This window comes from Ammospiza caudacuta, chromosome 10, assembly GCF_027887145.1.
Source record: "Ammospiza caudacuta isolate bAmmCau1 chromosome 10, bAmmCau1.pri, whole genome shotgun sequence".
In the NCBI taxonomy this organism is placed as follows: Eukaryota; Metazoa; Chordata; class Aves; order Passeriformes; family Passerellidae; genus Ammospiza; species Ammospiza caudacuta.
The window spans coordinates 20,196,503-20,222,477 of record NC_080602.1 but is presented as its reverse complement, the minus strand read 5'-3'; the positions used below and the strand labels follow the sequence as shown (position 1 = coordinate 20,222,477).

General features: G+C 43.3%; 1 protein-coding gene across 2 annotated transcripts; it reads right to left on the bottom strand.

Moving 5' to 3' along the window:
* Window positions 1-1,735: 1,735 nt before the first annotated feature.
* Window positions 1,736-25,463, bottom strand: MTHFS (methenyltetrahydrofolate synthetase). Of its 2 annotated transcripts, none has more exons than XM_058811597.1 (3): window positions 25,323-25,463; window positions 21,378-21,642; window positions 1,736-3,012 (listed from the first exon to the last, which is right to left on the bottom strand). In XM_058811597.1, exons 1-3 carry the CDS (start codon window positions 25,461-25,463, stop codon window positions 2,789-2,791), a joined length of 630 nt encoding a protein of 209 aa, XP_058667580.1. In that variant the 3' UTR covers window positions 1,736-2,788. The 2 variants fall into 2 exon arrangements, with proteins under 2 accessions (XP_058667580.1, XP_058667582.1); XM_058811599.1 differs by lacking the exon at window positions 25,323-25,463 and adding an exon at window positions 22,398-22,468.
* Between the last annotated feature and the right edge of the window lie 512 nt (window positions 25,464-25,975).

The window sequence follows — 25,975 nt, the reverse complement described above, 5'->3', positions numbered from 1 at the left end:
CTGGGAATGTCAAATGAAAACTGCCACATTTATTTAGCTCCGTGATTCTCAAGACAATATACATAAATATCGTTTTACTATCCCCACCAGCTAAATGTTAAGAGCTATCTGCATCAGCCAGGGTCCTGCAGCTCCCCCAGCCTGGCTGATGAGCCTGTAAAGATCAACTCCTGACTCAGGAGAGGCTGGCAGGGAACAAAGCACCAGCTCCTCTTGTTCCCAATGATACAGTACATTAAATAGTCTCCTCATCCTTTCCCACTGCAGCTGTAGCCAAAAGGGCAGTATGGACAGAAAGTAGGAGAGAATGGCTGCACGAGGGACTGAAAAGTGATCTGAGACATAAGAAGTTTGGGGACAGTCATTGCCTCAAGTCCTGAAAACCTTCAAAGCTTGCTTGCTTTTTCTACACCAATTAGTTCCAGCAACTCCAGTGAGCCCACAAGGACAAACTTGGTGCCTGTCTGCGGCTGTGCTGGATGAGGACCTGGATTTTGCATCCAAAATCTTGTCTTTCACTTTGCCCCCTCCTCTTCTGAACTCTTACACAACAAAACCAAGTCCTTGTCTCTCAGCCCTTTGTTTCTGTACAGCTGCTAGTGCTGGCTCTGAAGCCATTTCCCCATATGCTGCCCTTTCTGCACACAGCTGTTCACCTGCTATCATCCCTAGTGAAATACCTACAAGGCAAGCAGCCCTAATTCTAGTGAATAAATCAAAGTTCAGACAGCAAGATCAAAAGCTAATAGAATGAGCTAAGCTAACCTAATATATGCATTTAAAACATGCATCATATGCAGGTTCCAGGTTTCTGCTGTGACCAGCTTTGGCTTCAGCGTGGCTTTGTTGATGTTGGTGGCAGGCAGGGCCATATGGCACAGTGCTGAGCCTAATGTGCTAGGTGAACTCAAGCAGCTTTGGAGACAAACCCAGAAACAGGCCTGCCACACACAAGGCCTGCCACACACAAAACCTGCCCCATTGCTTCGTTTTGTCGCTCTCCATGTGCTAATGGAGGTTCAGAAAAGAAGAAGGGATTAAAATACTGACACGGCAGAGATTGTAAAAGAAAAAGGTCAGATTGCAAAAGAAAAAGGTGAGATTTTCTCATCACTTTTATACCCCAGAGGTCTGGAATGGCAGGACCCCCTCTCCCTCGTGTGAGGGAGTGCTCAGAGCTGAGAGGACCTGGGGGATACTCCAACACCAGCACTGGTGCTGTCACCTCAATTCCTGCTTGCACCACCCTTCATGCACCCACAGACACCCTTATCATCTGCAGGGTGACTTAGTGTGATAAGGAAGGATGGAAGGCAGCTCTGATCACCGCTGTTTTACTGAGCAGCCCATATTGCAAAGAGCTCCCAAGTGCAGCTCTCCGGCACACAAGGGTGGGATGCCCAGGAGGCCAGCAGCAGAGGGATCTTCAGCCCAGCCAGAGAGGTCTTGGTTTACACAGGATGGAGAAGCACCAGGGAGGACAGGCCAGAGGGACCTCAGATGCTCAGCCTGTTCACCCCAAAGCCAGAGGGTTTAAATAGCTCCTGTAGCAGCAGAATGGAAGCACTCTGAGAAGAAAAGGTTCTCAGGTACTGCAGGCATGATTTTGTTCACAAAACCAGTTGTTGTTGAGGAAGCCTTAAGGTTTTTCCACTCTGGAGATGGTCCTTGAGAATTTATGGATTTTTTAAATGATGATACAGAGTAGTTTGGTGAAAATGAACACACTGATTTATTGATTGAGGGAAGAATTAAACATGCATAGAAAAGGTGAGGTTGCATTGAAGAAGGAACACAAAATTCTGACAGTTTGATTGATCCTGATTGGAAATACTGTGCTCTTATACTGCAAGGACAGTGTGCAGAGGAAACTCACTTTCTTCTTCTGGATTTCTCGAGAAGCAGAGAACAACCAAACTTTCACCCAAAAATTTATTATATCCATAAAGCTTGCTCTCAGCAATTCTCAGCATCTCTCATTTTTTACCATAGCACCACACAGTATTTTGAGACATTATGAATGGCTAATGTACAAAATTAGAGAACTTAAAGTAATTTTGAATATTATTTTACCAAAACCAGTGCTGTCTCTGGATAGAGAACTGCTTGACCATGTTTTAGAACACATTACAATCTTGCATTCAGATAAAGGAAAGAACATACCAAAGTTATGGGCATCAATCTTTCTTTATTAACAAGTACTCCCTTTATTTTAGGACAACTGCAAGGAGCCAAGTAAACAGTCAAAATTACTGCATAGACTAAAATTAATTAAGGCTTTTTTTCCCCATCACCATTTTTTCTCAGCTTACTCTAAGACATCTCCATAAATTCCTTGTTTTCCTCATGGATGCACACGATATCTAAGTACTAAGAACTTTTACCATTACAAGTATCTAATTCCAGAATAGATCAAGAACTGTCATTACTAGGCAGTTCACTTTTAAACCAGAATAATAAAACTCCTTAGTATCAAGAAGCTTGTACCTCAAAAATATTATGAGGAGAAATGGCCCTTACTGTAATAAACAGTCACTCATTCTTGTTTGTATTGATTCTAGAATAAGAATTCACATCAAACATTTGCTAATTAGAAGCAAATCAACACAATCCTCACTACTATTACCACAGTTACACTGTTTTTGGAGGTTTCCCCCCCTCCCCAAACACAAATAGTGTATTTTATTGGTCCCAAAGCCTTACATGACAATTAGAAAAAAACATGATTGATGGATATGACCCCTTTTTTGGCTGCTTGCTCTGGAGGTAGGTTGGTATCAAAACACTTTCAGCAGTCTTCATAAAGGATTTCATCTATTGGAACATCATTTTCTGTCACAGGCACTGATTCACAAATCTGTTCTCTAAAAGCCAAAGCAATCGTGTAAGGCTTTCCACGGGGATGTTTCATACATCTTTCAAGATAGGTATCATAATATCCTTTCCCTCTTCCCAATCTGTTGCCTTTTTTGTCAAACCCAAGGCCTGGCATGAAGATAAGGTCAAGACCTCCTGCAGAAAAATGAAATAAGCATTAGTGGATGCCCTGTGGATTTCCTGATGGCTTGACTACAACCACATAACTTCAGACATTTGCAAGAACACAAGCTTTGTGTTTTGTAAAATGCTTCCCTTTCTTTGATCAGATGAAAAATACTTTGAATACTAAACCTGTAAATTTACATTTTCATCTATCAATTGCGTACTAGTTCAGCTGAAAAATAATTAGATCTTGAAAAGCTGGATGGGAAAAAAACTCCGCATTTTGACAAATTTATTTTATCATTTTAACCCCACACTTCCAAATACAAATTATTATGACTCTAAATCAGACAGAGATTGAACTCAGGGAAATTAAACACAGGAGGAATCAGAAAATCAAATGAACTTCAACATCAGACTCAAAATAGAAAAGGAAAAAAAGGATGAAAAGATGTGTAGGAGAGAGGGGAGACATCTTCTTGACACCACTGTAAGATGACATGAACCTTCTCTTGACCTTCCAAACCCAAAAATCCTTGAGTACAATATATTCTGAAAGTGGCAATTTGCCCTCCTATACCAAGATGAAGATTTGAAGGCTTGTCCCTTCATGATGTCAGGCTCCTTTTGTCCCAGAGGATTTTCTTTCTCAGCCTTCAGCAATTTTCTCTGTTGTTCCCGCAGCACACACAGGCATTCTGCTTGCCTGCCCTAAATATCCCTCCTTCCACAGGAATCTGGTGAGATTGCACTTGATTGGAACTCAAATCAGTTAAAAAGCTGAAAGAAAATGCACAAGCTGCTAATGACCTGGACTGGCTGGAAACTCCAACAGAAGACCCCACCAATCAGCTCCAGATAGAGAGGCAAGAGCTCTTGCTTTGCTCCTGCTCTGTCAGGGGATGTGGACCAGCACCCTGCCAGGGAGCCAGCTCCAGTTTACACTTGGCTGCACACTTGTTTGAGGAGCTGATTCCCATCACTGAAACTGCCACGAGCAGTGACCACCAGGCACAGAGGCTGCTGCACATCCCTGTCCCTTCTGCAAGGCTGGCACGTTCAGTGTGACAAGTCTTGCACAGACATCCTCCAAACAAATGAGCTGGACTGGCCTGGCGCTGACTCCTGAACCCAGGAACATCCCATTTAGTCCCTTCACAAAGCAAAGAAAGTCTTTTATTTCTTGCTGCTGTAGCAGACAGACACTTAGGGAGAGAAGGGCAGGGAGTGGAAAGGCAGCACAGACTAAAAGACAGCTGACACGAGTCTGGAAAGATAGAAAATACAGTCTCAGTCCACTGCTTCAGCCTTCTTACAGGAACAGTGCTTAGCCTTGAGCAGCTTTTCTGTGACCAGACTCTGCTCCTGCACCAGAGCTTGGACCTGGTCAGGTATTTTTCTGCTTTTTCCATGTCCACACCTAACCCTTCCTGCCATTTTGGGCTGAGCTGCTTTCAGTACAACTGAGGGGTGATGCCCAGCACTGAAGGAGATGTGTGGGAGCATGTACTGGAAAAGCCAGAGCAAGGCAGAGTTTTTCAGTTTAGAGGGAATCCCACCTGAGATCACACATCAACTCCAAACTCTGTCTGGAAGAGCATGTTAACAGTTCACATAAGATCAACTCATCTGCACACACTTCCCAGGCTCCTGGAGATTTCCTTCAACTCTTCATTGTTCAGAGGAGTCACTGACATGAACACTCATCCATCATGACCTGATGTCTTAATTAGAACATTGATATAAAATATGCAAGGCAACACAGCGCAAAATGCTTAGAGAACATCAATCTTGCAAATCCAGCAAGAAGCACAGTTTTTCTAAGGAGATCAGGGGAGCAAGGGGAGAGAATTAGCCAAAGGACAGACCACAGAATAACAGTGGTGGGATTAAAAAGGAGTCAGGGTGTTTTACACACTGCAGTCAACTTTTGATTCAGAGGACAGTGAAATGAGTGAAACAGCAAACAGCAAACAAAGAGAAAAAGAGGCCAAAGGAAGAATCATGGTCTCCCTGAAAAGAGATGCCATTTTATGGTACCACCATGCACATCATTTTGGACATCGCACATCACATCCCCTCAGTTTGCTCTTGCCAACTGTCAGGCCTGTGGACTACAACCTAGCAACCAGCCTCCCTGTTGGCAAGGTCAGGAATAGATTCTGCAGCTCAAATCCTTTCCAAGTTACTCCTACTTATCTTCTCCACAACCTGCCTCACATGAGCCCTGTGGAGGTATTCAGGTGGCCCAGAAAGCAGTAAGTTCCAATCAGTCATGATGCACAGAACTAAACACACTCTGCCTCACAGTCTGCTTCAGTCGTTTTCACTCCAGGTGCCTCTCAAGACAAAAAGCAGGAAACATTTGCAGTCTGCTGCTGGCAGGAAGAATGCACACAGGGGGCAAATCTGCAGAGCAAAAAAGGTGCCATTTCTCCCTACATTTGTGTTAGAGACACGAAGAAGACAAGTCAGGGGAAACACTAGGGAAAGAGGGAAATGGCAAGAACAGTGAAGGGAAGAAATATATTTTCTGTGGAGTTTAACTGATATCATCAGGCACCTCAAGTGAATTTAGATGTATTAAAGCACTGTTTTCCTCTGGGTTCCCTGAAGAAACAGGGACTCTTTTAACAAGCTGGCTCCTCTATAATCATGAGGGTTTTATGTTGAAGAACTCAAACAAGCTTATGAAAATCTCAATATGAAGAATTATGTTGTAAATACTGTAGTAGTTACCCTTATATTTTTCTTCTGTGGAGCACAGCAATACTGACTGCCTTGCTCTGATTCGCAACATGTTCTCTGAAATTCATGCAACTCACACTGCACAAGGCTTAAGTAAAATGTCTTTCAAGACTTTTGGTAGAAAAAATGACACAACTAACCCTGCAAGAAGCCCAAGGGCAGCTTGAGCAGCATTAGTCCCAAATCCTGTATCAGGATCTAGAATGGATGGCAGAGAGCTGCAAGGACTAAATGTTTCCCTGACATGTAACTTGGGGGGTAAAAAACCTCTTGTGGTTCTGTGGCAGTGTGGGGGAAGAGCTGTCACAGGAAGAGAGGTGACACACAGATGAGACCAAGATTGCAGACACTTAAGATTGTTATCAGCACTGAGGGTACATCAACAGGATGGCAGCTGAGGATAAGAACGTGCCCCTTGTGGCATGAGGTCCTCATGCTCCTCAGCTCTCCCAGCCCTGCAGGATTACTGTCTGCCACTCAGTTCTGGGCTTGCTCTGTCCTAACATCCCACAGCCCTTGCTCTTACATCCCACTGTGCGAAATGGCATCCTTGAAAATCCAACACCACATCAGGTGTTTTAGTGCCTCATCGAACATGTTAAGGAAAGTCTCATGTTTGACATCTGCCCATCTCCTTGCCATGTCCACTATCTCCCATGTGTCTGTAGACATTTAACTGCTGGTTCTTGGATCCCCAAGGGTCCTGCGACCACATCCACAGTCAAGAGAGTTTTGTTACAGGTGAGCTGTGCTTCTCCTGGAAAACTTGCATGTGGTCTGCAAATTGCTGAAAACACTGTCTCAAGCAACAACATTTTGCTCCAACTTCTATGTAGAGAATATCCATGGTTCTTGCACATTTTAAGCTACTGGGTATTCCAGTAAGGTTAGTAATTATGATGACAGTCACCTAATACTCAGTGTATCTATGGCATAAGCTCTTGTGGCTACAGCTGCTCCAAGTGGGTAGCACCATGCGTGAAATAATAACCCTGACTTATCTATCAGTGTGGGCACACAGCCATGCTGACACGGCCACACAGGCTTCATTTATACTGCTAAATGCAGCACAGCCAGAAAACAAATTGATTGACAGGATCACAGGTGGTCAATACCTTAATTGTCAGCACAGTGCCTGGCACTGCTGGACCAGGTGACACCCATGACTGCTCCAGGGGACAACACTGCCATGTGCAGTAAAGGCAGAAGGGGACAGGTCTGACTCCTCCAGACAAAAGAAGAGAGGCCAAGGTCTGTACAGTGTGGACAAGATGTATCTGTGCCACTTATCCCTGTGTTGTCTGGCAGTGTAGACAGCTTCTGAACCTGTCCTCTGGTTGTACAGGCACACTCTGTTTGCACTGACACCCTTACAATGATGTAGACATACCTTATGTCACAGAGGAGGGAAATGACTGGCCCAAGGACTCAAGAAATGAAATGCGTGACAAAACTATATTCAAGAGGCAGGTGTGCAAGCTGCACATGCCCTGACACAGCCAGCAGACCAAAGCATCAGCATCCCCTCTGAGTGTTTTAAATAAGAATACACATTTTCGTTTCCTCCGCAGTGAACCTCAGTTTGGCAGTGCATTTCTCATTACCTTCCATGATGGTATCAGGTTTGATTTGTCCCCCAGGGAAGGATTTTCTCCTTGCACCTCATTACTTCTCTTCTCCTTAATCTGATGTTCCTATTTGAAATGCCAGCCGGCATTTTCAGAAGTGTTCTTGACAATGGTTAATTATAGAAGGGTCCATCAAACTGCACAGATACAGGTCATGTAAAGTCTGCTGGGGACTTGTTCTGCCCTCAGAAGGAGCAGCCAGCATGGCCTCTCTCCTCCCAGCTTCGAAGGGGCTCCACCAGCCTGTTGTCACCCACTGTGAGGGGTCATTCATCTCCCCCTGCACAGCTTGACATTCCTAATGGAAGCTGAAACTGAAACACTCTGTCATCCCCACTTCTCATCCCTTGTCATCCCCACTTCTCATCCCTTGCTGCCACTTGCTTTGTGGGCACAGCAAAGCACCTGGGACCCATCAAAGTGGGAGCTAGGACTCGTTTGATGCTCTCCTCAAAAGCAGAGACAGAGGATGGGGCAGAGGCTGAGCTGCAGCAGCTCCTGTGTGCCTGTGAAGAACAGCAATGTGCTCACACGAACCGTGCTCATGCTGTCTGAGCCTACAAGAGGTCAGCAGTGATCAGCTCCATGTCACTGCTGCTGCCCCTCACAGCAGCAGCTGTGCAGTTTGAGCTTCCCCTGAAGCACAGAAGTGTGTGCATTGTTTACTCCATCACTACAAGGATGGCTGGATCCTCACAATCTGGTACCTCAGGCAAGAATGAGTTTTCCAGTGGTTGGTTTTGTTTCACAAACACCACCTCTCTCGTGCTTTGCTCAGATGTAAATGATTTCATAAGGTGCAGGAGCAGAAGAACCAGGCCAAGAACAGCTTTCTGTTTAAAGGAAAGGAGTGTTCATGTTGCTGTGCCACCATAAACAATGTCTGATCTGTGCAAAACCTCTGCTGAGCTCATGAGTAATTGAAAGCTGTTGATTACAAGGAATGAAAATTTACTTTGGTCCTTTTCTGACTAGCAAAGACCACAATGGATTAAAAAGCAAACCCTGTTTCAGGAAAACCTTACTTTCCAGAATGAAGAGTGCAGTAACCATCTGCTGCCTCCATATCTGCTACCCTGGCAGAGAGGAAAAAACCAACTCAATCACTTGAGTTATCTAAGTATTACCTATCTAAGTTACCTAATATCTAAGTATTAGTCTTGGTGACATGCAGAGTATGAGCCAATGGATTGGAATAACTCAGAAATTTCTAATTTCTAATTAATGACAGAGTCATCACTGAAACTTTAATTACTGTCAACATTAGCATAGTTAGGCCTTTTGGGTAGGTGTGTGCTTTCAACACATACTCTATAGGGCACAGATCACCATCCTGTCTGTATTTACACAGCACCTTAACACTGTGGTCTGAGTTAATCACCAGATCTCAGGGAAAACAACTCCACAAAAGTATTTCACTTATGCTGCAGCAAAACCAATCCCTTCCCTTTTATGGTTTCTCCTAGAACATCCTGGGTGCCCCAGCGCCGCTCCTGAGGTTACCAACACTTACTGTTTCCTTCCAGATAAAAAGGTTTCTGCCCTTTGGAAAAAACCTGCCCTGGGTTTCGAGCACACCATCTCTGCTCTCACTTGTCTCTTGGTATAACATCAGAAAGGGAAATGCCAGATCTGCTCACTACAGATCTACAGATCTCACTACAGACCCTGCTGAGGTGCATGGTTCCCAAAGGGCTGGGATTGCTTCCAGAGGAAACAAGCTCTTTCCCCCACAAACCCCTGGAGAAGACAAACTCTGTTACACACCCAACGAGACAAAAGCATTATCCTACAACTCATAAACATTTGAAAAAAAGGCATTCATCCAAACCCAATGAGGTGCACATTCAGTAACTCAGAGGATTGCAGACATAAACAACATTGCTTGCCTTGACCCAAGCAAGTCTGCTAAAATGCAAATACAATCTCTTAAAAAGAAAGGAAACTTTTAATTGATAATTCTTATTTGCTTACATGGTACACTGTCAGAAGGTCAGTGTGAACTCTCATCTCCCTGGAAACCCAAGTTCCAACATGAAGGACCACATCCTCAGTTGCTCCAAATTGACATTGCCCCATTGACTTCTCTGGGCACCCACCTTGGGAACTACATGAAAATATGCTGTATTACTGACATGAGTTTGAGAGGAATGAATTATTTTCTCTTGTAGATATGTGGTGTTGGTTGTTCATAAGAAGCTCTCCTTGAGTTCTCATTTTGTAGCCTCCTTAAGGTCCCAAACAGATACCTAACAGGACTAAAACTTGAGTTTCATATTAAAGTAAAAACAATCTCATTTTAAACTGCAGTCAGTAGCTTTTCCTCCAGGTGTTTCCCCTGTGAGAACACCTTTAATTGTGCACTACCATATCAGTTCAGCAGGACATACTGTTTTCTACCTATTCATAGACACCTGTTCCAGAATCACAGAATAGTCTGAGTTGGAAGGGACCCACAAGGATTATTGAGCCCAGCTCTTAAGTGAGCAGCCCACAAAGGGACTGAATGCACAGCATTGGCATCACAGCCACCATGCTCTGACCAACTGAGCTCATCTCAGGGTGTTGCTTCAGAAGGAGCCAGAGGAGGTTCCCAGCACAGAAATCAAAAGTCAAAGTATCCAAATCTCACAGGCTCCATCCACAGCTTCCTGCTATGGGACACACCATTAAGTCCTCAAAGCCTCAACTCCTCCAGGGAGAAATGCTCCTAACATCAGGGGTAATTGCTTTATTTTCATTCCTGTGTATGGGAATTGCAGGCAGCAGGAAGGTGCTGTCTCCTTTTGTGTTCCAAAGAACATTTTGCACACCCATACCCCACCTTTCACAGCCACACAGGTGCCAAGCAGACTATCTCCTCTGCAATCATGGTGCCCCTGCCGCTGGCATGACACAGACAGCTTCTGTTATTACTTCAATAAAATATTTTGCAGAAAATAGAACCATCAGCAGAATCTACAAACAAGCACTGAGCAACTCAGCGTTTATCGGCCTGCTCATCCATGTCAGTGCTTTGTGTCAGCATGAAACATTGGTCTTCACAGCTCACACTTGCCCTGCTGAACTACAGCATAATAAAATATTTATCTGCCTCCCTGAGAAGCTACATGATAGCCATCACTCATAAAGGTTTAAAACAACTGAGTGGCAGCCACTTGCCCGTTATTAAATCTCAAAAACACATAATAAAGCTGCTTGTTCAGCTCCTCTGCTACTGAGCTGTGCTCAAGTAAATATCTCTGATTTTGAATTAAACCAAAATCTTGCAGGTTTAGTGCCAGTACATCTGACAAGCTAAGTGCAGTGAACAACATCAGCTAAAGTTTGTCAGCCCTGCTCAAACAAACCTATCCTGCTCCAAAGATAAATGTCCTTTCATGTTTCACCAGAGAAGCTGCTGTACAAGGCTAAGACTTGTGTTTCTGGCTGGTTTCACAATGTGGAAATGCTGTGTGAGGCTATAACCATCACACTCATTTCCCCTGAGGTTTAACTTACAGTAAGATGGGGACTCGAGTCTCATTTTCAGAGCCCCACCTAAAAGAAAATATGAAAAGTATTTTTCTTTTTCACTATTATTCATTGAGCCTGCATAAGCCCTGTAAATAAAACATGATCACTCAATACCACCCACAAAATGTCTGGTTTTGCAAATTCAGAGTAAAGGAAAAAATAGCTTAGAACTTCCCAGTCATCAGTCCGTGAAAAATGACTTAATCTGTTTCTGATATTCATATATGTGAGCACAGTCTGATTGGGAAAACATGGGCAATCAAAAATGCTTGGTTCCAAGGCTTGCACCTGGATTCTCCTGTGATTTTAAACCACCAAAATACTCTGAAACCAGATGTACCAAGGAGCAATTCCAAAGAGAGGAGAAATGGCATTAGAGCCACTTTACAGCACATCAACATATCTTGTTAAATCAGCAAATGCTGACTACAAATCTGCTCCTTTAGAGAAACTCACAAAGCATTGATGCTTGCACTGTTTATGTGGGAATACTGCTGCATCCTAAAACACAAGGATCTTTGTGTTTTTATGGGCATTTCTTTATTTCTTTATCAGCTACACTTCCATGGTGTTTGCCTGAGCATGCATTTGAATACTCCCACTGGATACACGTGCATGTCTTCACCCTTGGTCCTCTTTTGCATACTTCTGTCTGGGTATTTTTAAGTCAAAATGAGACAGAGGTGACTCATCTGGGGTTTTTTTCAATACTTTATGCATCACTACCAATATTTCCAATACCCTTTGACTCACTCAGCAGATAGCCTATCATAAAATACGCAGAATTACTCATGAAATATAAACAGGTGGGACAACAACTTCCAAGTCAGTGGAAAACCTGGCAAACCTGGCTCCTGTAAGGAGTGACACCATTGATGGGACTATCAGGCTGCTTACAGGCAGGGTTTACTGTACATGCAGAGTCAGCTGGCTGGGAGGTGATGGCGCCTTCACAGTTGCTGTCAAATGTGTTAACACCACAACAGCTGAGAAATCCTGCTTCTTCCATCACAAGATTTTATTTTACCTTTTTAAGCTTGCACAGTTTAAAAATCCAGTTCTCCCCGGAATCCTATCCCTCCCTCACTTCAATCGTCAATTTTTATGGGAAATTAGGCTGGAGCATTTGCTCTCCTGTGTGTGAGAGAGCAATGGCTGGGTGAGATTTTAATTATAGGAGAGCAGCCGAAATGACACCAATGCTCCATGGTAAATGCATGGAATGCTGACACCTGCCGGCAAAAGGCATCATGTCACTCCTGGACAGGAATCTGCCCTCATCTACATCCCAAAAATTCCCATCTCTCATGCACAACAGCCAGCCCAAGCAGGGACTGAGTTCAGCCTGACACCAAACATGAAGATCCAGAGCTATCCTTACACCATGAGTATCCTGCTCCCTGAAGGCCAGTGGGCTCTGGGCCAGTCCAAGGAGTTTCCCACATCCACAGGAATAAATGCGTATTTTGAATCTCAGCAAAACCAGCAGGGATTAACTGTGCCAGAAAAACAAATCTTTTGTAGCTGGAAAAGTGCTGACCTGATTTAATAGCCCACTAAGCTGGCAGTACACCAATCCTAGGAAAAAGAAAGGGGAAAAAAAATGTCACAAATTTCTGCCAGATTCATGAGCAGAATCTGCTCAGCAGCAAGTACCAGAGATGGTACCTGGGATGAGGGGATGAGGGGAGCACAGAGCTGGGCACAAGGAAAGGGCAGCAGGGAAAAGCTTCCTCTCCTCTCCCCAGAGTGTGTGCACAGAGATGAGCTTGGTGCTGGGTCTTCCTTTCCAAAACATGAAAATAAAGGGAGACAAAGATGTCTGTTTGGACAATTACTGCAGCCAGAGATACTTGCACATTGGCATTTCTCCTGCATGAGTTGTACAGGCTCCTGCCACACTCCAGAAATGAATTTCACCTCTTATCTACCTTTCAAAGACTCCTGTCTCTAGGAAACTGTATGAAAAAAAATGACAATGCTACTGTTCACACTCACTGGAGCAACATTAGCCCTTTGAAACAAAACCCTTGAGAGTCACTTGCAGTGACTTCAAGGCCCTTGCCCATATTGCTTTCACGTCTCTTCAAACTTTAATTGATTACAGCAGAAGTAATCTTTTCAGTTGTTTTGACGAGTTTTCTGCAAGAAGGCAAACGTGGATGTGACACTTAAGATGATTACAAGGAAAAACAGTCTTTTAAAGCCTTAATGATCTTTATGGAAGCAAAGAGCTGGAGTGTTCCAGAGCTCTCAGCCTTTCAGGTTCACTGCAGAACACCCTGGCATGGGTGGTATTCAATTAAACCACACGGTGCTCGTGGTTTAGTCTGCACCAGGGAGATTCAGGACACAAGGACACCAAAGGGCATTACAAAGCAACACCACAAAAACATATGAACTTGTGCATTTCAGAGCATTTTTAAAAAACCTGGAAAAAAAAGTCTCTGTATTGTGTCATACCTGTTTCTGAAAAGAAGAACTGGGAGAAACTCAGGTAGAAGTGTCTGCCTTCACTTAGCAAATGAAGTATTGATTATTGAGCTGTTCCAGAGAGTTCTGGAAGCTGGTGCAGAACTCAAGGGAAGGGCTGAGAGCAGCTCCAGGGGAGAGGAACCCCAGTGCTGGGATGGAGTCACACATCTTTCAGCTGAAGGCTGGGATGCAGAAAAACCCTGAGGAAAACTTGCTATCACCTGAAATGTTTTATCTGCAAGAAAACACTTTCCTAGCTCTACCTGCTAAGGAACGAGCAGGATGGAATGATATAAAATTACTTTATAGATCTTTACTAGTGGAACAGGCCCTTTTTTAATGATGTGTCATTGTGGAACATTGGTGTGGAAACCTCTGAGAGATGTGCCCAGTGAGCTGATCTGAAAAGCAGTGTTATGGTTTGTACAGAAAGAATGAACGTCTCCAGTGCCACTACATGCATTTCACAGTATTTCTTTACCTGGGCATAAAATTTTCTCCCAGGCATCTTTTTTTTCCAGAATAACATCAGAGAGATTGTAAATGTTGAAAGAGCAATGGGTGGAACTCCTACAGAAAAGCTTCACTACAAGAAAAATAAAACAGTCAAAATGTGATAGAAAAGAATACAGTAGTATTCACAGCACAGGTGCAACTAAACAATGAATAATAAAAAGAATGTAACTCAAATATCCTTATTTACTTCTCATCATAGAAAAATGAAGTATCCCTTGAACTGAAAGCAGCAAATTTAAAATGAATACAAGGAACATAATATTTCACATGTCGCAGGAGCATAATTTAATATTAACATAATAACGAACATAATATTTCACATTACAACTAACTAACCAGTACAACTCACAGCTGTTGGAAGGCAGCAGAGCCAAGGGCTTAATACAAATAAAATTAGATGCTTAGAGGAATGCTCCAAATGCCTGCTGGAAAGAGAAACCAGAACCTGTTTGTAAGGCAATAATCTGGGCACTGCAGCTGCAGAGGTAGGAACATCCTTCAGTTAGTGCTACACAGCTCCAAGTTGTGAGATTTCCTGACTCTTGTAAAACATGTGATGCTGTATTGCATGTCCAGATCCTGTACTGTGAGAAGGATCCTCTCTCCACAGCAAAATTCATGACCAGAATTTTAATGCCTCATTTGCACTGAATTTTGTTCTTCTTTTGCATATCAAAAATAGTATGGATCATTGTCTCCAAACACAAGTTCATTCCAAACTTTAAATCATTTCATTAAAAAATAAATTACATTAGCAGCTAAGCCTCGATTTTCAATTTTGCATTGTGCCAGGCTCTCAGGTTTTCTTTTTATGACCAGTGTAAAAAGATTTTAAATTATAATCCATCCCTTGACATATTTTGTACTTCAAGTTTTAATCAAGTCTCCCAGAGGAAAAGAAAATCTAATAGTACCTACAACCACTTTACAATCTTGTTTGGGGTATGTTTTTTTGGATTTTTTTCCCTAAGCAGAAACATTTAACATCTCTGCTTTTCACATACCCATATTTCATTTATTCTTGATACATTCCTATCTGCATATAGCTCGTTTAAATATTCCCAGCTACCTCTGAGCATTGTTTACCACATATCTTTTTTCAGAATGATTAGCATCATTTTGTATGGTCCCATTATGCCTTCATGGACAGCTGAAGTAGGATAATAGACCTTCCCTATTCCTTCAAGCCACAGCATTTTTTACTCACAAGTGTTTTTTATTTCTAAACTCTAATGTGCCTCATCTTTCAAAATCCTCTCACTTCTGGTGCATGTTTTTGGGGGGGTGGGGGAAGAACCCATTATATTTTTTTTAAATCCCATTTTATTTTGCAGTTCTAAGTCAAACCTATTCCTCTTAAGACTGTGCTGCCATCAATTCAGTCACACTTCTCAAGAACTGTGCTAAAATTTGGAATAACTAAGAATACCGATGGCATCACAAGGCCATCAGTCCTGGCAGCAAATGCAGAATCTTTGAATGCATGAATAAATAGCAGGAATTTAAAGACAGGTGAAAGAGAGTTTCTGCAGACAAAAATGCTTCTGCAGGGCAAATCCTGATGGCAAAGTTTCAGACAGGGTTAATGGTCACTCAGGAAACATTTCAAACTACTCCAGGTTTGGAACTGTAGCCTAGAGGTAGCCAGCAGTTTCCTTGCAAGAGAATCATGTTCCCTGGCATAAACCCTTATAAACTAAATGCCATCACACAGGTAAGCTGTCCCTGTCTGTTTCTGCTGCCAGCAGGTTGTTGTAATTTATGCTGCAGCAAGTCTCACAGTGTTCTGGAAATTAAAAGGGCAGAAAGATAAAACTACCTTAACCTTAAAAGCCAACATTCAAAAGGTTATATGAAAACAAAGCTGCAAGAAGTTGCTGCTAGACATATGTTAGTACTTCCTTATTTTATTTCAAATTTGGATCTTTTTATTAACAACAAATTTTTACTGTCATTGAAAGCATTGATTTTCTAGTTAATATTGCACTTATTATTTTGAAGTTACAACACAAATGCTGTGACCAGTAGGCCACCAAAATTTTCAGCGCTGAAAATGCCAGAAGTCTCCAAACTAAATTACAAAATACAACCCTTGTTCTTAATACATTCATTTCTCAAAGCAAAAATGCACTATGCTGTAGTTGAGTAGCAGCAGATTATTCAGCATTCCTACATATAAGATGCTATTTTGTCAAATGCTGACATTTTTCAGCTTGGGTACTTATGCCAATCTGAGATGGGAGCAGGGGGGTTATGTTTGTTTTATTCCTGCAGAATGGCTCACTGGTTTCCAAGATCACAGCTAGGAAAATAAATAAATAAATAAAAGAAAAAGGAGAGAAGCTCTGTTGCTCCATGCCTTGTAGCAGGAACTAGAAATCTCACTGGTAGCACCCTCACTGGTGGTGATGTGGCTTCAGCACAGTTCAAAGCCATTTGAGCCAGGCTTATGCAATGCTGCAAATGTGTGAAAAGCTGCAATTGGCACAGGCTTAGGAGACACTGTCAGGGTGAGTTCTGGGGCTCTCTGAAGGTGCCCCCCTCCCTGTACCACTACTGGAGTCACATCTGCATGGTGGCCCCACGACTCTCTCCAGGAACCTGTGCCACAGGGGATGTTCCCTCCATCCTGGCTCCTCATTCCTCCTTCCCCACACACAGCACTGATGTGGCAGGGTAAACTGGATCCACTCATCTGGGTTCAAAAAATCCCAACAAAAACAGGAGGGGGGAAAGTAGGGGAATAATCTTCACCCAGAGCAGCAGGTTAATGCAGCTCACCAGAGGCAGGAATAGGCTGAAAACACACGAGGGAAAACTCCTTAAGCTGGTATTAGTGCACAGATGGAGCACGTGGAGCTGCAGGCTCAGCTCCTCCTGCCAGACCCATCTCAGCTGTGAGGACTCCCAAGAACTTTCATTTCACTGGCTGCTGCTATTCCTGCTGTCTGGGGCAAGACTGGGAACTGAAACATGGAAGGAAATGATGACTGAAGTTTCACTGAGACTTTTTTGGCATGGCACCCATTTTCACAACCCCTCACCATCAGCTTCCTTCAATTGCATCAGTCCAAACCTGTGTGGTGGTTCTGAGAAGAAACTTCTGCTGGTGCTGGGTTGCTCCTAACCAAGACTGCTTTCACAGCAGAGGTCCCAACGTGGCTGCAGGGCCATCTGCGCAGGCACAGGAGAGGATGGGTGGGGACCAAGAGGAGGAGAAAGGGCAGCAGCTTATTTAATCAGGCACTGCCCAAAAGAAACAATCACAAAATATGTCTTTTGTAGTATTTCGTGGGGAAAGTACTATAAAACAAGTTTTTCTAAGCCAAGGCAAAAGAGAAAGAAGCCAGCACAGTGGGGAAGGAAATGAGTAAATTGGGATGGAGAATCTTGTATGTCTGGAAGCAGACGAGTGAAAGAAGACAAAACACATGATCTCCTCCCTTTTGGCAGGGACAAGCTATTTATGCTGGCCCAGCTGCCCCTGAAATGACAGGCTGGGACTGAGAGCAGGGGGAAGTGGGGAATACAGTGAGAAAGGCCAGAGAAAGACACTTGAGGAGGGAGTTTCAGAGAAGCCAGGCAAAGAGCAGAAGGATAGAAAGTGACGTTATAGTGGCAGAGAAACTAAAGCTTGAAAGAGGAGGTTTAGTTCAAGGCTGAGACAAATCTGGAAAATTATTGTTTTTGGAGGAAAGAAAGAAGAAAACTTAATGTTGGAAAAACAAGTCTGTATTCACTGGGGGCAGCTCCTCTGCAAAACAGGCTGCAACAGGATCCTGAGCCTCTGCTGCTGCTTCTCCATCAGCAAATACCACTTAATACCTTTATGTCACTGAATGGTGCAGTGATGAAGAGCCCATACAGAAATGCAGATCTCCATCCTAGTTTGAATAATGCACAGTAAAGAGGCCTGCAGCTCTAACCTGGGCAGGGAGAAAGCAAACCACTGAGCAGACACTCCTTAGAACAGTCATTAACAGCAAGCAGAGTTCATCTTCTGCCTCTGTGAAAGAGCCCAGACCATTTCACCTGGGTTCATCTCTGAGGGAGTTCACACCGGAGGGACAAGGACCATGTAACAATGTACTGTGACACCAGGGCAGAACTGACAGAGATTAAGAGGCTGAATTAAGTCTGTACACATAATCCCATTTCTTGCATTTCTTAGAAAAGCACGTCCCAATCCATTACAGTAAGCAGATTCAGAGCCATCATTGCTAATAACATTTCAATTTTTGGCCAAGAAAACTATTTAGGCCAAACCCCCTTCTCCCATCATGCAGGTGAATGTCAGAAAAGCTTTTTATAATTTATTGCACACCTTCAGCTTCCAGTCAGTAGTTCAGTTATGAACACTTAAGCATATTTGCTCAAGCCCCCCACCTGAGATCCCTGGCCACATGCCTCCCTTCAAAGAAGCCTCCAATAATTTTAGCATATGGAAACACTCAACCTACTCTTTTTATCTTTTTTTTTTTTTTTTTTTTTTTTTTTTTTTTTTTTGTCCCAATAAGAATAATCTCTTTTTCAAAATAATAACTTAGCTTTTCCCTCATAGTTCTCAGTGAGTCTAGGTAATAATAAATAACATTACAAATGAGGAAACCCATGTCTAGCTCAGTGAATCACACCACCTCCCTAAACCACACTGAAAATGAAGCTGCTGGCAAAATGTTCTTTAAACTTCTGTGGGAGTACTGATAAAAAGAAAACACGGAGTACAGTTTTATCTGATTAAGTCCTTCCAAAGTTGTGCAATGTTTCTACACTTCTGTAAACAAATACTGCAACCTGCCTGGACTTTCATCAGCAGTATTACCTTGGGCAAAACCCATTTATACCATTGATAGGCAAGGATAAAAATGGGAATGGGTACCTATTAGGAAAATGTACCACTGGCTTGCCCCAGAAGTTGTCTAAATCTTTTCAACAGATACAGCTGGAAACGAACCAAGTCATGCACCTACACACACCCCTACTCCAAAATATCTGAACTTCTTCCACCTTTGTTTTTTCTGTTATTGTCCATATAGCCTAACAAAAGCAACTTCTCACAAGCCAATGGGACACCCACACATGGTAGAGAAGATGACAGACTTTCTCCTACCACAAAGCAGCGATCTTTGTTTATGCCAACACGGTGTGATGTGAGTACTGCCAAGACGAAAAGAGGCAAACCCTGGTCCAACAGAAAAAAGGATCATCTCCAAAAGGAGGGCTTGTGTCTATTCAACATTGCCCATGATTGCTACCAAAGACTGGGAAACTCTATGCAAAAATTATACCTACTCTTATATTTGAGCTATTCTTAACAGTATCTAAGCCTGATGTTTTATGGACTGTGTGAATTTAAGTTTTTTGTCATGCAAAATGAATACACTGAGAAATTACATGGCTTATTTATGTACCTACAGGCTATTTCTTGGAAATTACATAGTAATTTATGCCAGCCATAGGAACATTACTAATGTAACACCATGTTATCTCCTTACAACAATGTAAATGCCTCAGATCACCAAAGTATTTGATAACATCTCTGAGACAAATGTGCCATCCATGCGTCATTGCAACAATGGAGGATGGATGGAGCAGCAAGGCAATTTGCATTCTTGCAAATGTACCAAAGTTCAAAAAATACAATAGGTGACAAAAATATAGCAAAAGGAATAAAAAGAAATATTGGGTTGAAGTGTGTGCTTCAATTGGTAGTGTGTATATGATGCTCAGTGGAAGAAAACTAAACTAATTCTCTAATTTACAAAAACTGTTCCAGGATAAAGGACCAAGGTTTGACTTCCAATCCAAATGGCCTTATTCCAAAATTACTGTACAAACAGTACAAACAGACTAATATTGAGTTTCAGGCAGAACGAGTCTGGCATGGACATACATCAGTTCTTAGAGATGGTCTCTTGGCACCTCTCTGTAGAGCACAGGAGCCCTCCTGGCATTGCTCTCTGCCCACAGCCTGGGGCAGAGAAGGAAGCAGCAGCTCCAGAACTAGCCAGGTACCAAAGTGTGTTCCTGCCTTCCCCATCTTCACTGTTTGGCACCCAGGTACATCTCAGTGCTCTCTATACCTGGAAGTCCTTTCTCCCATCATACCTCAAATTGTGTGTTTAGTCTGTGATGTCTACAACAGACTGGCTAAATTCAATTAACAGCAGCTTGCCAGTAGCACAAAAGCTTGTCCAGAGTGCCTGAACTAAGCTCAGTCAACAGAACTCTGGATATTTTTTATTACCTTCAAAAGTCCCTAAATCCCACCAATAAACACAATTTTTTGACAAACATTGGCAAAACATCAAACGGTGCTAAATATTAAATTTTAAAAAGATGATTGTATAAGGCAGTGAAATCCCTTGCTAGCTAAAATGTAGACACAGAAAGGATTCGGAATTAGGAAAGAGGTAATGACTGAAAATAAAAGAGAAACAAATATGGTGAAGTGTTCTGGAAAAGTACATTGGCATCCCAAAGCAAATACAAGCCCAAGTTCAATCAAACAGAGTCATAGAAATGTTATGTTCCTTTACCAAGCACTAAAAAGCTGGCAAGTGTGTGAGGTGTGGAAGCTGTCTGCATGGTGAATTTCCACCTGGAGAAAATCTTCCCAGGCTGAGGTTTAAAGCATGAGTTCAATATGAGTTTTCCATTAATAAGATTAAACATTTCTGCAGATGTTTTGAGAAGACATTAAAGTGTTTACAAAAAGAATGCAAATAATGAATGCAAATACACAAAAAGTAAGCTTGTTTACAAGTAGGAGTTGGGGAATTTTAGGTTAAGATATAGGTTATTTGGGGATCAAAACACACACACACAAGTTTGATCTTAATTAACTTGTACCTTCTCAACCCTATGAAGAATTCAGTGTCTGAGACAGCATTATAAGGTCAAAATAAAAATGTGAGAGAATGATACTAGTAGAAAAGACTGCAGGCCAAGAAAGTCCTTTTATTTTCAGTCTAAGGTCTCAGTCCAGAGAGCTGTTCTACAAGGGCAGGCTCCATATCAGCACTGTGATTCATCCATGCAACACAATTTGCAGGATCAAAGATTTCAGAAAATTCCCAGTCTATGGGCATCACCTGAGAAGTTCCCAACCTTTCAGGCAGCACAAACCAAAGTTCTCAGAGAATATCTTAAAACTGTGACTTTCAGTGGCAGCTTAAGCTACCCCCAGCTACCCCTCTTTCCTTTACAAGTCTCTACATGACACTGGCTGAGACTGTGCTGAGGATGTCCATGGATCAGACCAAGAAGCCGATTTATGTGGAGGGCTGAGTTTTCTTTCAGCTGGATCAGTGCAGTTGTGTTCCTGCTCTGGTGGCATGTCATTAGGGTGGCACAGGGTAGGGAAAAACAGGCAAGAGAAAAGAGCATCTCTCTACAATGTATAAAAACAAGGTGTAACATTTAATTTCACTCTTGCTGTCAAAGTATTTCCTACCAGCCTCCAGGCTTCTCCTGCTCAGCAATCCCATGATGCAGCAATAAAATACTCACCACCAGCAAGAGCTTCCTCTCTTGCAGTGTCATCATCACTGGGCTGAAGAATATTCCAGGATGTCAAAGCAAGTGAAGACATGTCTTCAGCTGATGATAACTTCAGCATGTCCATGTGATTGCTCTGAGGTTTGTAACGGGGGATGAAACACTCCTTGCCTTGCTTAAAAATGTCCTTAATGATTTCTTCTGTCTGGACTTCATCTGGCATGCTCAGGAAGATTGCAATTCTTTTGGATTCTTGGTACTTGGGATGGTCAATCACCTACATGGGAAATTGACACAACTGGTTTATGAAAAGTTTTTCTAAAGATAACTTACTTTCATTTAACACAAAATATTCATTGAAAAGGGTAGAGATACAAAGTTTGATGCATCATAAAGAGAATAAACTGACTTTGTTGCCTACTCCAACATTTCTACCATTACCAAGATCAAAATAGGCAAATTTTTGCCATCTAGAGAACTAAACACTGCAACACAGGTTTGGGCCAGCCAAATACAATTTTGCAGATAATCTTCCAATCCCCTAAAGATCTTTGCCATAACAGTGCAGACATCCTCAAATGCCCAACAAACACCACTGCAGAAGAATACAGCAGGCCAGAACTGCCAGCTTATGCAAGCCAAGAGGGTTTAGCATTCCTTTCCTTCCATCCTTTTCACAGACTGCACCTCTCATCTGTGCCCAGGCAGAGTGGGAAGTGCCTCAGTGATAATAACTCAAAGGAAAATCAGCTCCAGAGCAGATGAGTGAGGAGCACAAAGTCTTCCAAGAACAGGCCCCTCTTTCTTTTGTTAACCTGAATGTCTTCCCTCCAGCAGGATGAGATACATGACTTCAAACATCACCTGCTTCTAACAGGTGATCTTATTACTGCACATTTTTCAAAGCTTGAAGGAAGGATGGCCTTGCCATTTTTTGCTTTTCATGAGACTCTGAGCTGGGTTTATAAAAGGCTGAATATAGGAGGGAAAATAAAAAATGCTTATATGGTGGAAAAGTGTTAGCAGACATACCTCACTTGTCTCTGCCCATTCCAGACTGAATTCCACATTAAAATTTGAAAGGAGGCTGTTAAAAGCTTGTCTTCTCATTCTCTAGCACCTTATATATTTTGTCATTTACATCTGGACAAAACAAGTATAAATGTGCCCCTACTCATTTAAATGTGATTTACTCTTACTCTACACACTTAGACAAAAATCTGTTTAAAATATCAGACAATTGAGAAAACTCTCTACTGTCTACAGAGCAGAGATCACCAGATGCCCTGCTCAGTGTTTGTATAACTGCAGGGTAACTCACTCTTATGAGCTTTAGCCTTTGCCCTGGCCTTGTTTTGAGATACAAATGCCCCATCTGAGTCAATATATGGTTCTCACTACATTTTTTTATTTTCTTTCCATCACAGCAGTTAAAAACCCAAGTGAAATATTCAGAAGACAGATGGAATTTTGTAAGAGGAAAACAAAATAAACACTCCAGACTAAATGATGGTGCTATGTGTTGCTTGGCCACAGAAACATCTTCAATCCAAACTGTATTTTATTTCCTTTTCTATCTGCCTAACCCTACACATGGATTTTTCCACAGGATTAAGCTCTCAAAAGACCAGAATTTCCATGGTAGCTTTTGCTGCAAAAAGCAGACTGTTTAGTCCAACTGCAGACTCCAGAAAAGAGATGTGGCTCATGTTGAGGGCCTCCAGAGCCAAAACCTCTCATGGGTTTGGTGAGGAGAGAAACTGAGACACTGAGACTTTGAGACGAGGGCTGTGTGCTCTGGGCACCACACAGGTCCCATCTGCTCTGATGTATCCAGTAACACATTAATCAGGCTGTAAAGGAACAAAAATGAGGTTGAAGATGTAAACCCACGTGTGAGCAGGAAGACACAATTTCAGATATTCTCAGAATTGTGTAGATGCTCCTGCTATGACTCGGGGCAGTTTCTGAGAAGACTGAAAAAATTTCCACGCTTAACAAATATTATCTGTCCTTTGTTCACCAGCTGATGGCAATTTTTTTCAGAATCAGAGCATGCAAATAGCATGACTTTAATCATGAACATAAGCATTAAAAAGAATAATCACCCAGAAGCTAATTAAATACTGGTGGCTAGGTCAGCCTGTGAAGCTATTTAATTTTGAATTTAAAGATTATTTTGAAATGAGATTTTTCCACTAAAAATATTACTCAGGTGTTATAAAATAACCTGCTCACTTTAATTAGCTACAAGCACTGATGTATGCTACAAAGCTACATTTTTGGCTTTATATAATTCCAAGTATTTTCTCAGTTCCAAAATTTCTCCATGCCTGCTGTATTAGCTACCTCCCATGAGAAAGCCAACCCTACTTTCTGCCACTTACACAGAACCACTCTGTCCCAAGCAAGCTCAACATTTTCAATTTGTGTCACATTAAGAAAAGGGCAAGATAATTTCAATTTATGTCATATTTCCTGATGCCTTCTTTTAAGTAAAACAAAGGCTGTATCTTTTAGAGTGCTCTCACTAGAAGAAATGAGTGCTGTGTTGCTGTGTTTCTCAGCAGCAATTAGACAAAGGCTGAGGTCTCCTAAAAATTCAGTACTCCATGGGCTAGGTGCTTAAAAGTTGGCTGAGGACTCTGAATTTTTGAAGGAGATGCATACCAGTATTTGCTAAAATTCAAGAGATTTAAGTCTAGGATGTATGATTACTAAAATGCATTATCACGAGGGTAGGACACTACATATAGATATGTTTTTAAAAAGCATTCCCAAGGAAAAAAAAGGTTATATAAATTCCAGTTAAAACTTCCTACAACTTCAAAGTTTCTGTGCTGCCACATCCCACTCATGAAGTGGCTACACATTAGTAGTAAATGAAGTCTATAAAATGATTTGAGAGCCTCTGGCAGGAAAATAACCATATAAATGTAGATCATCTAGAAGTACCCGCTGGTGCTGCAAAAAAAATGAGGACTGTGCTCTATTACATGCAGTGACTGCAAAATAAAATTTTATTATGTTTATTAAAATGATAAAATACATCTATATAAAAACTGTGTAATCCAAACACAAACAGGACATTTCAAAAGTACATACCCATATCACTCTGTGCTAGGATACCAGTTAGGCAAACCCTGCTTGATATCTTTTAGAGTGTGAAAATTATATTAGAAATAAAATTGTGTGGAAGAAACACCGCTGGAAGATACAGAAGGGAGATGACAGAACATAAAACAAGAGGCCAAATCAGGCAGTGGCTGGGTTTTTGTATGTATGGCCAGAGCCAGGCTGGCGTGAAATATCTGAGATAAACACCTGAGGAGCCCTGCTTGGGGCGTGTGGCAGTCTGCCCCCACTGTCCCCAAAATCCAGGGGTGATGTGTGACCCACGCATGGGAAAAGTGTGACCAGCACCCCGGGGTGAAGAGTGACCACCGCGCCAGGGTATCCCCAGCATGCAGAGCTGATGTGTGACCACTCATGGGAGAAGTGTCCCCAGCACTCAGGGTAATGCATGATCACTGCTCCAGAATGAAGCGTCCCCAGCACCCAGGGTGAAGTGTGACCACCACTCAGAGTGAAGTGTCCCCAGCACCCAGGGTGATGTGTGACCACCGCTCCAGGCTGAAGTGTCCCCAGCACCCATTGAGAAATGTGACCACCGCTCCAGGCTGAAGCGTCCCCAGCACCCAGGGTGATGTGTGACCACCGCTCCAGGGTGAAGTGTCCCCAGCACCCCCGCGTTAGCCGCCAGCAGTTGCTGTCACTCCGGCGCCACAGCCCCGCCGCCCGGCGCTGCCGGGGGCAGGCTCCGAGGCGGAGCTCACCCCCGCCCGGCGGAAGGGCGCCTGAGTCACGGTTTCGATCACCGGCAGGGCCTGGAAAGTCCCGGCCGCGCTCCCCGGCGAGCGGGGCCCGGCCCTGGCCGTGCCCGATGTCCGCACCCACCTTGCGCCCGAGCAGCCGGGACTGGCGCTGCTTCTCGGCCGCGCTGAGCGCCCGCAGGCGCTGCCGCAGCTCCGCCCGCAGCTGCTGCTTGGCCGCCCTCAGCGCCGCCGCCATCGCGCCGCCGTCCCCGGCCGGCTCCATGCGCCAGTGCGCCGGGCGGGCCCCGGCGGGGGCGGCCCGGGACCGCCCGCTCCGAGCCCGGGTGGCACCGGCCCCATAGTGCGGCAGGGCCCCTGCCAACACCAGCGTGGTGGGGTTTTTCTCTCTCTTTTTTTTTTTTTTTTTTTTTTTTTTTTTCTCTCCTGGCGCAGATCGAATGAATTTCCCCTTCTGTAATTACGCTGCAGGAAGGGAAAGTCTATTTCGGCGGGATGCTGTAGCCCCTGTGTGTGCCAAGCAGTTTCAGATTCCTGCGGCAGCCGGCGGTGGCCGTGCCCTCTGCTGCGGGATGCTGTGACGGATGGCCCCGTGGTGGTCAGCGGTGTCCAGCCCATAGCTGTGCCCACAGGGAAGATGTGCCGGCCCAAGGGACGCCTCTGAGTCCGACACACCTTTAACTGCCCGGGCAGGTGGTGGAGTCACCATCCCTGGAAGTGTTCAAGAAATGGCTGGATGTGGCACTTAGTGCCGTGGTCCAGTTGACAAGGTGGTGA

What these genes read in the sequence shown, in the direction of transcription:
- MTHFS (XM_058811597.1), bottom strand. Translation starts at nt 25,463, where the DNA reads ATGGAGCCGGCCGGGGACGGCGGCGCGATGGCGGCGGCGCTGAGGGCG. An exon ending in CCCGGCTGCTCGGGCGCAAG is followed by an intron (nt 21,643 to 25,322) that starts GTGGGTGCGGAC and finishes TTTCCCATGTAG; the next exon opens with GTGATTGACCATCCCAAGTA. An exon ending in AGAGGAAGCTCTTGCTGGTG is followed by an intron (nt 3,013 to 21,377) that starts GTGAGTATTTTA and finishes ATTTTTCTGCAG; the next exon opens with GAGGTCTTGACCTTATCTTC.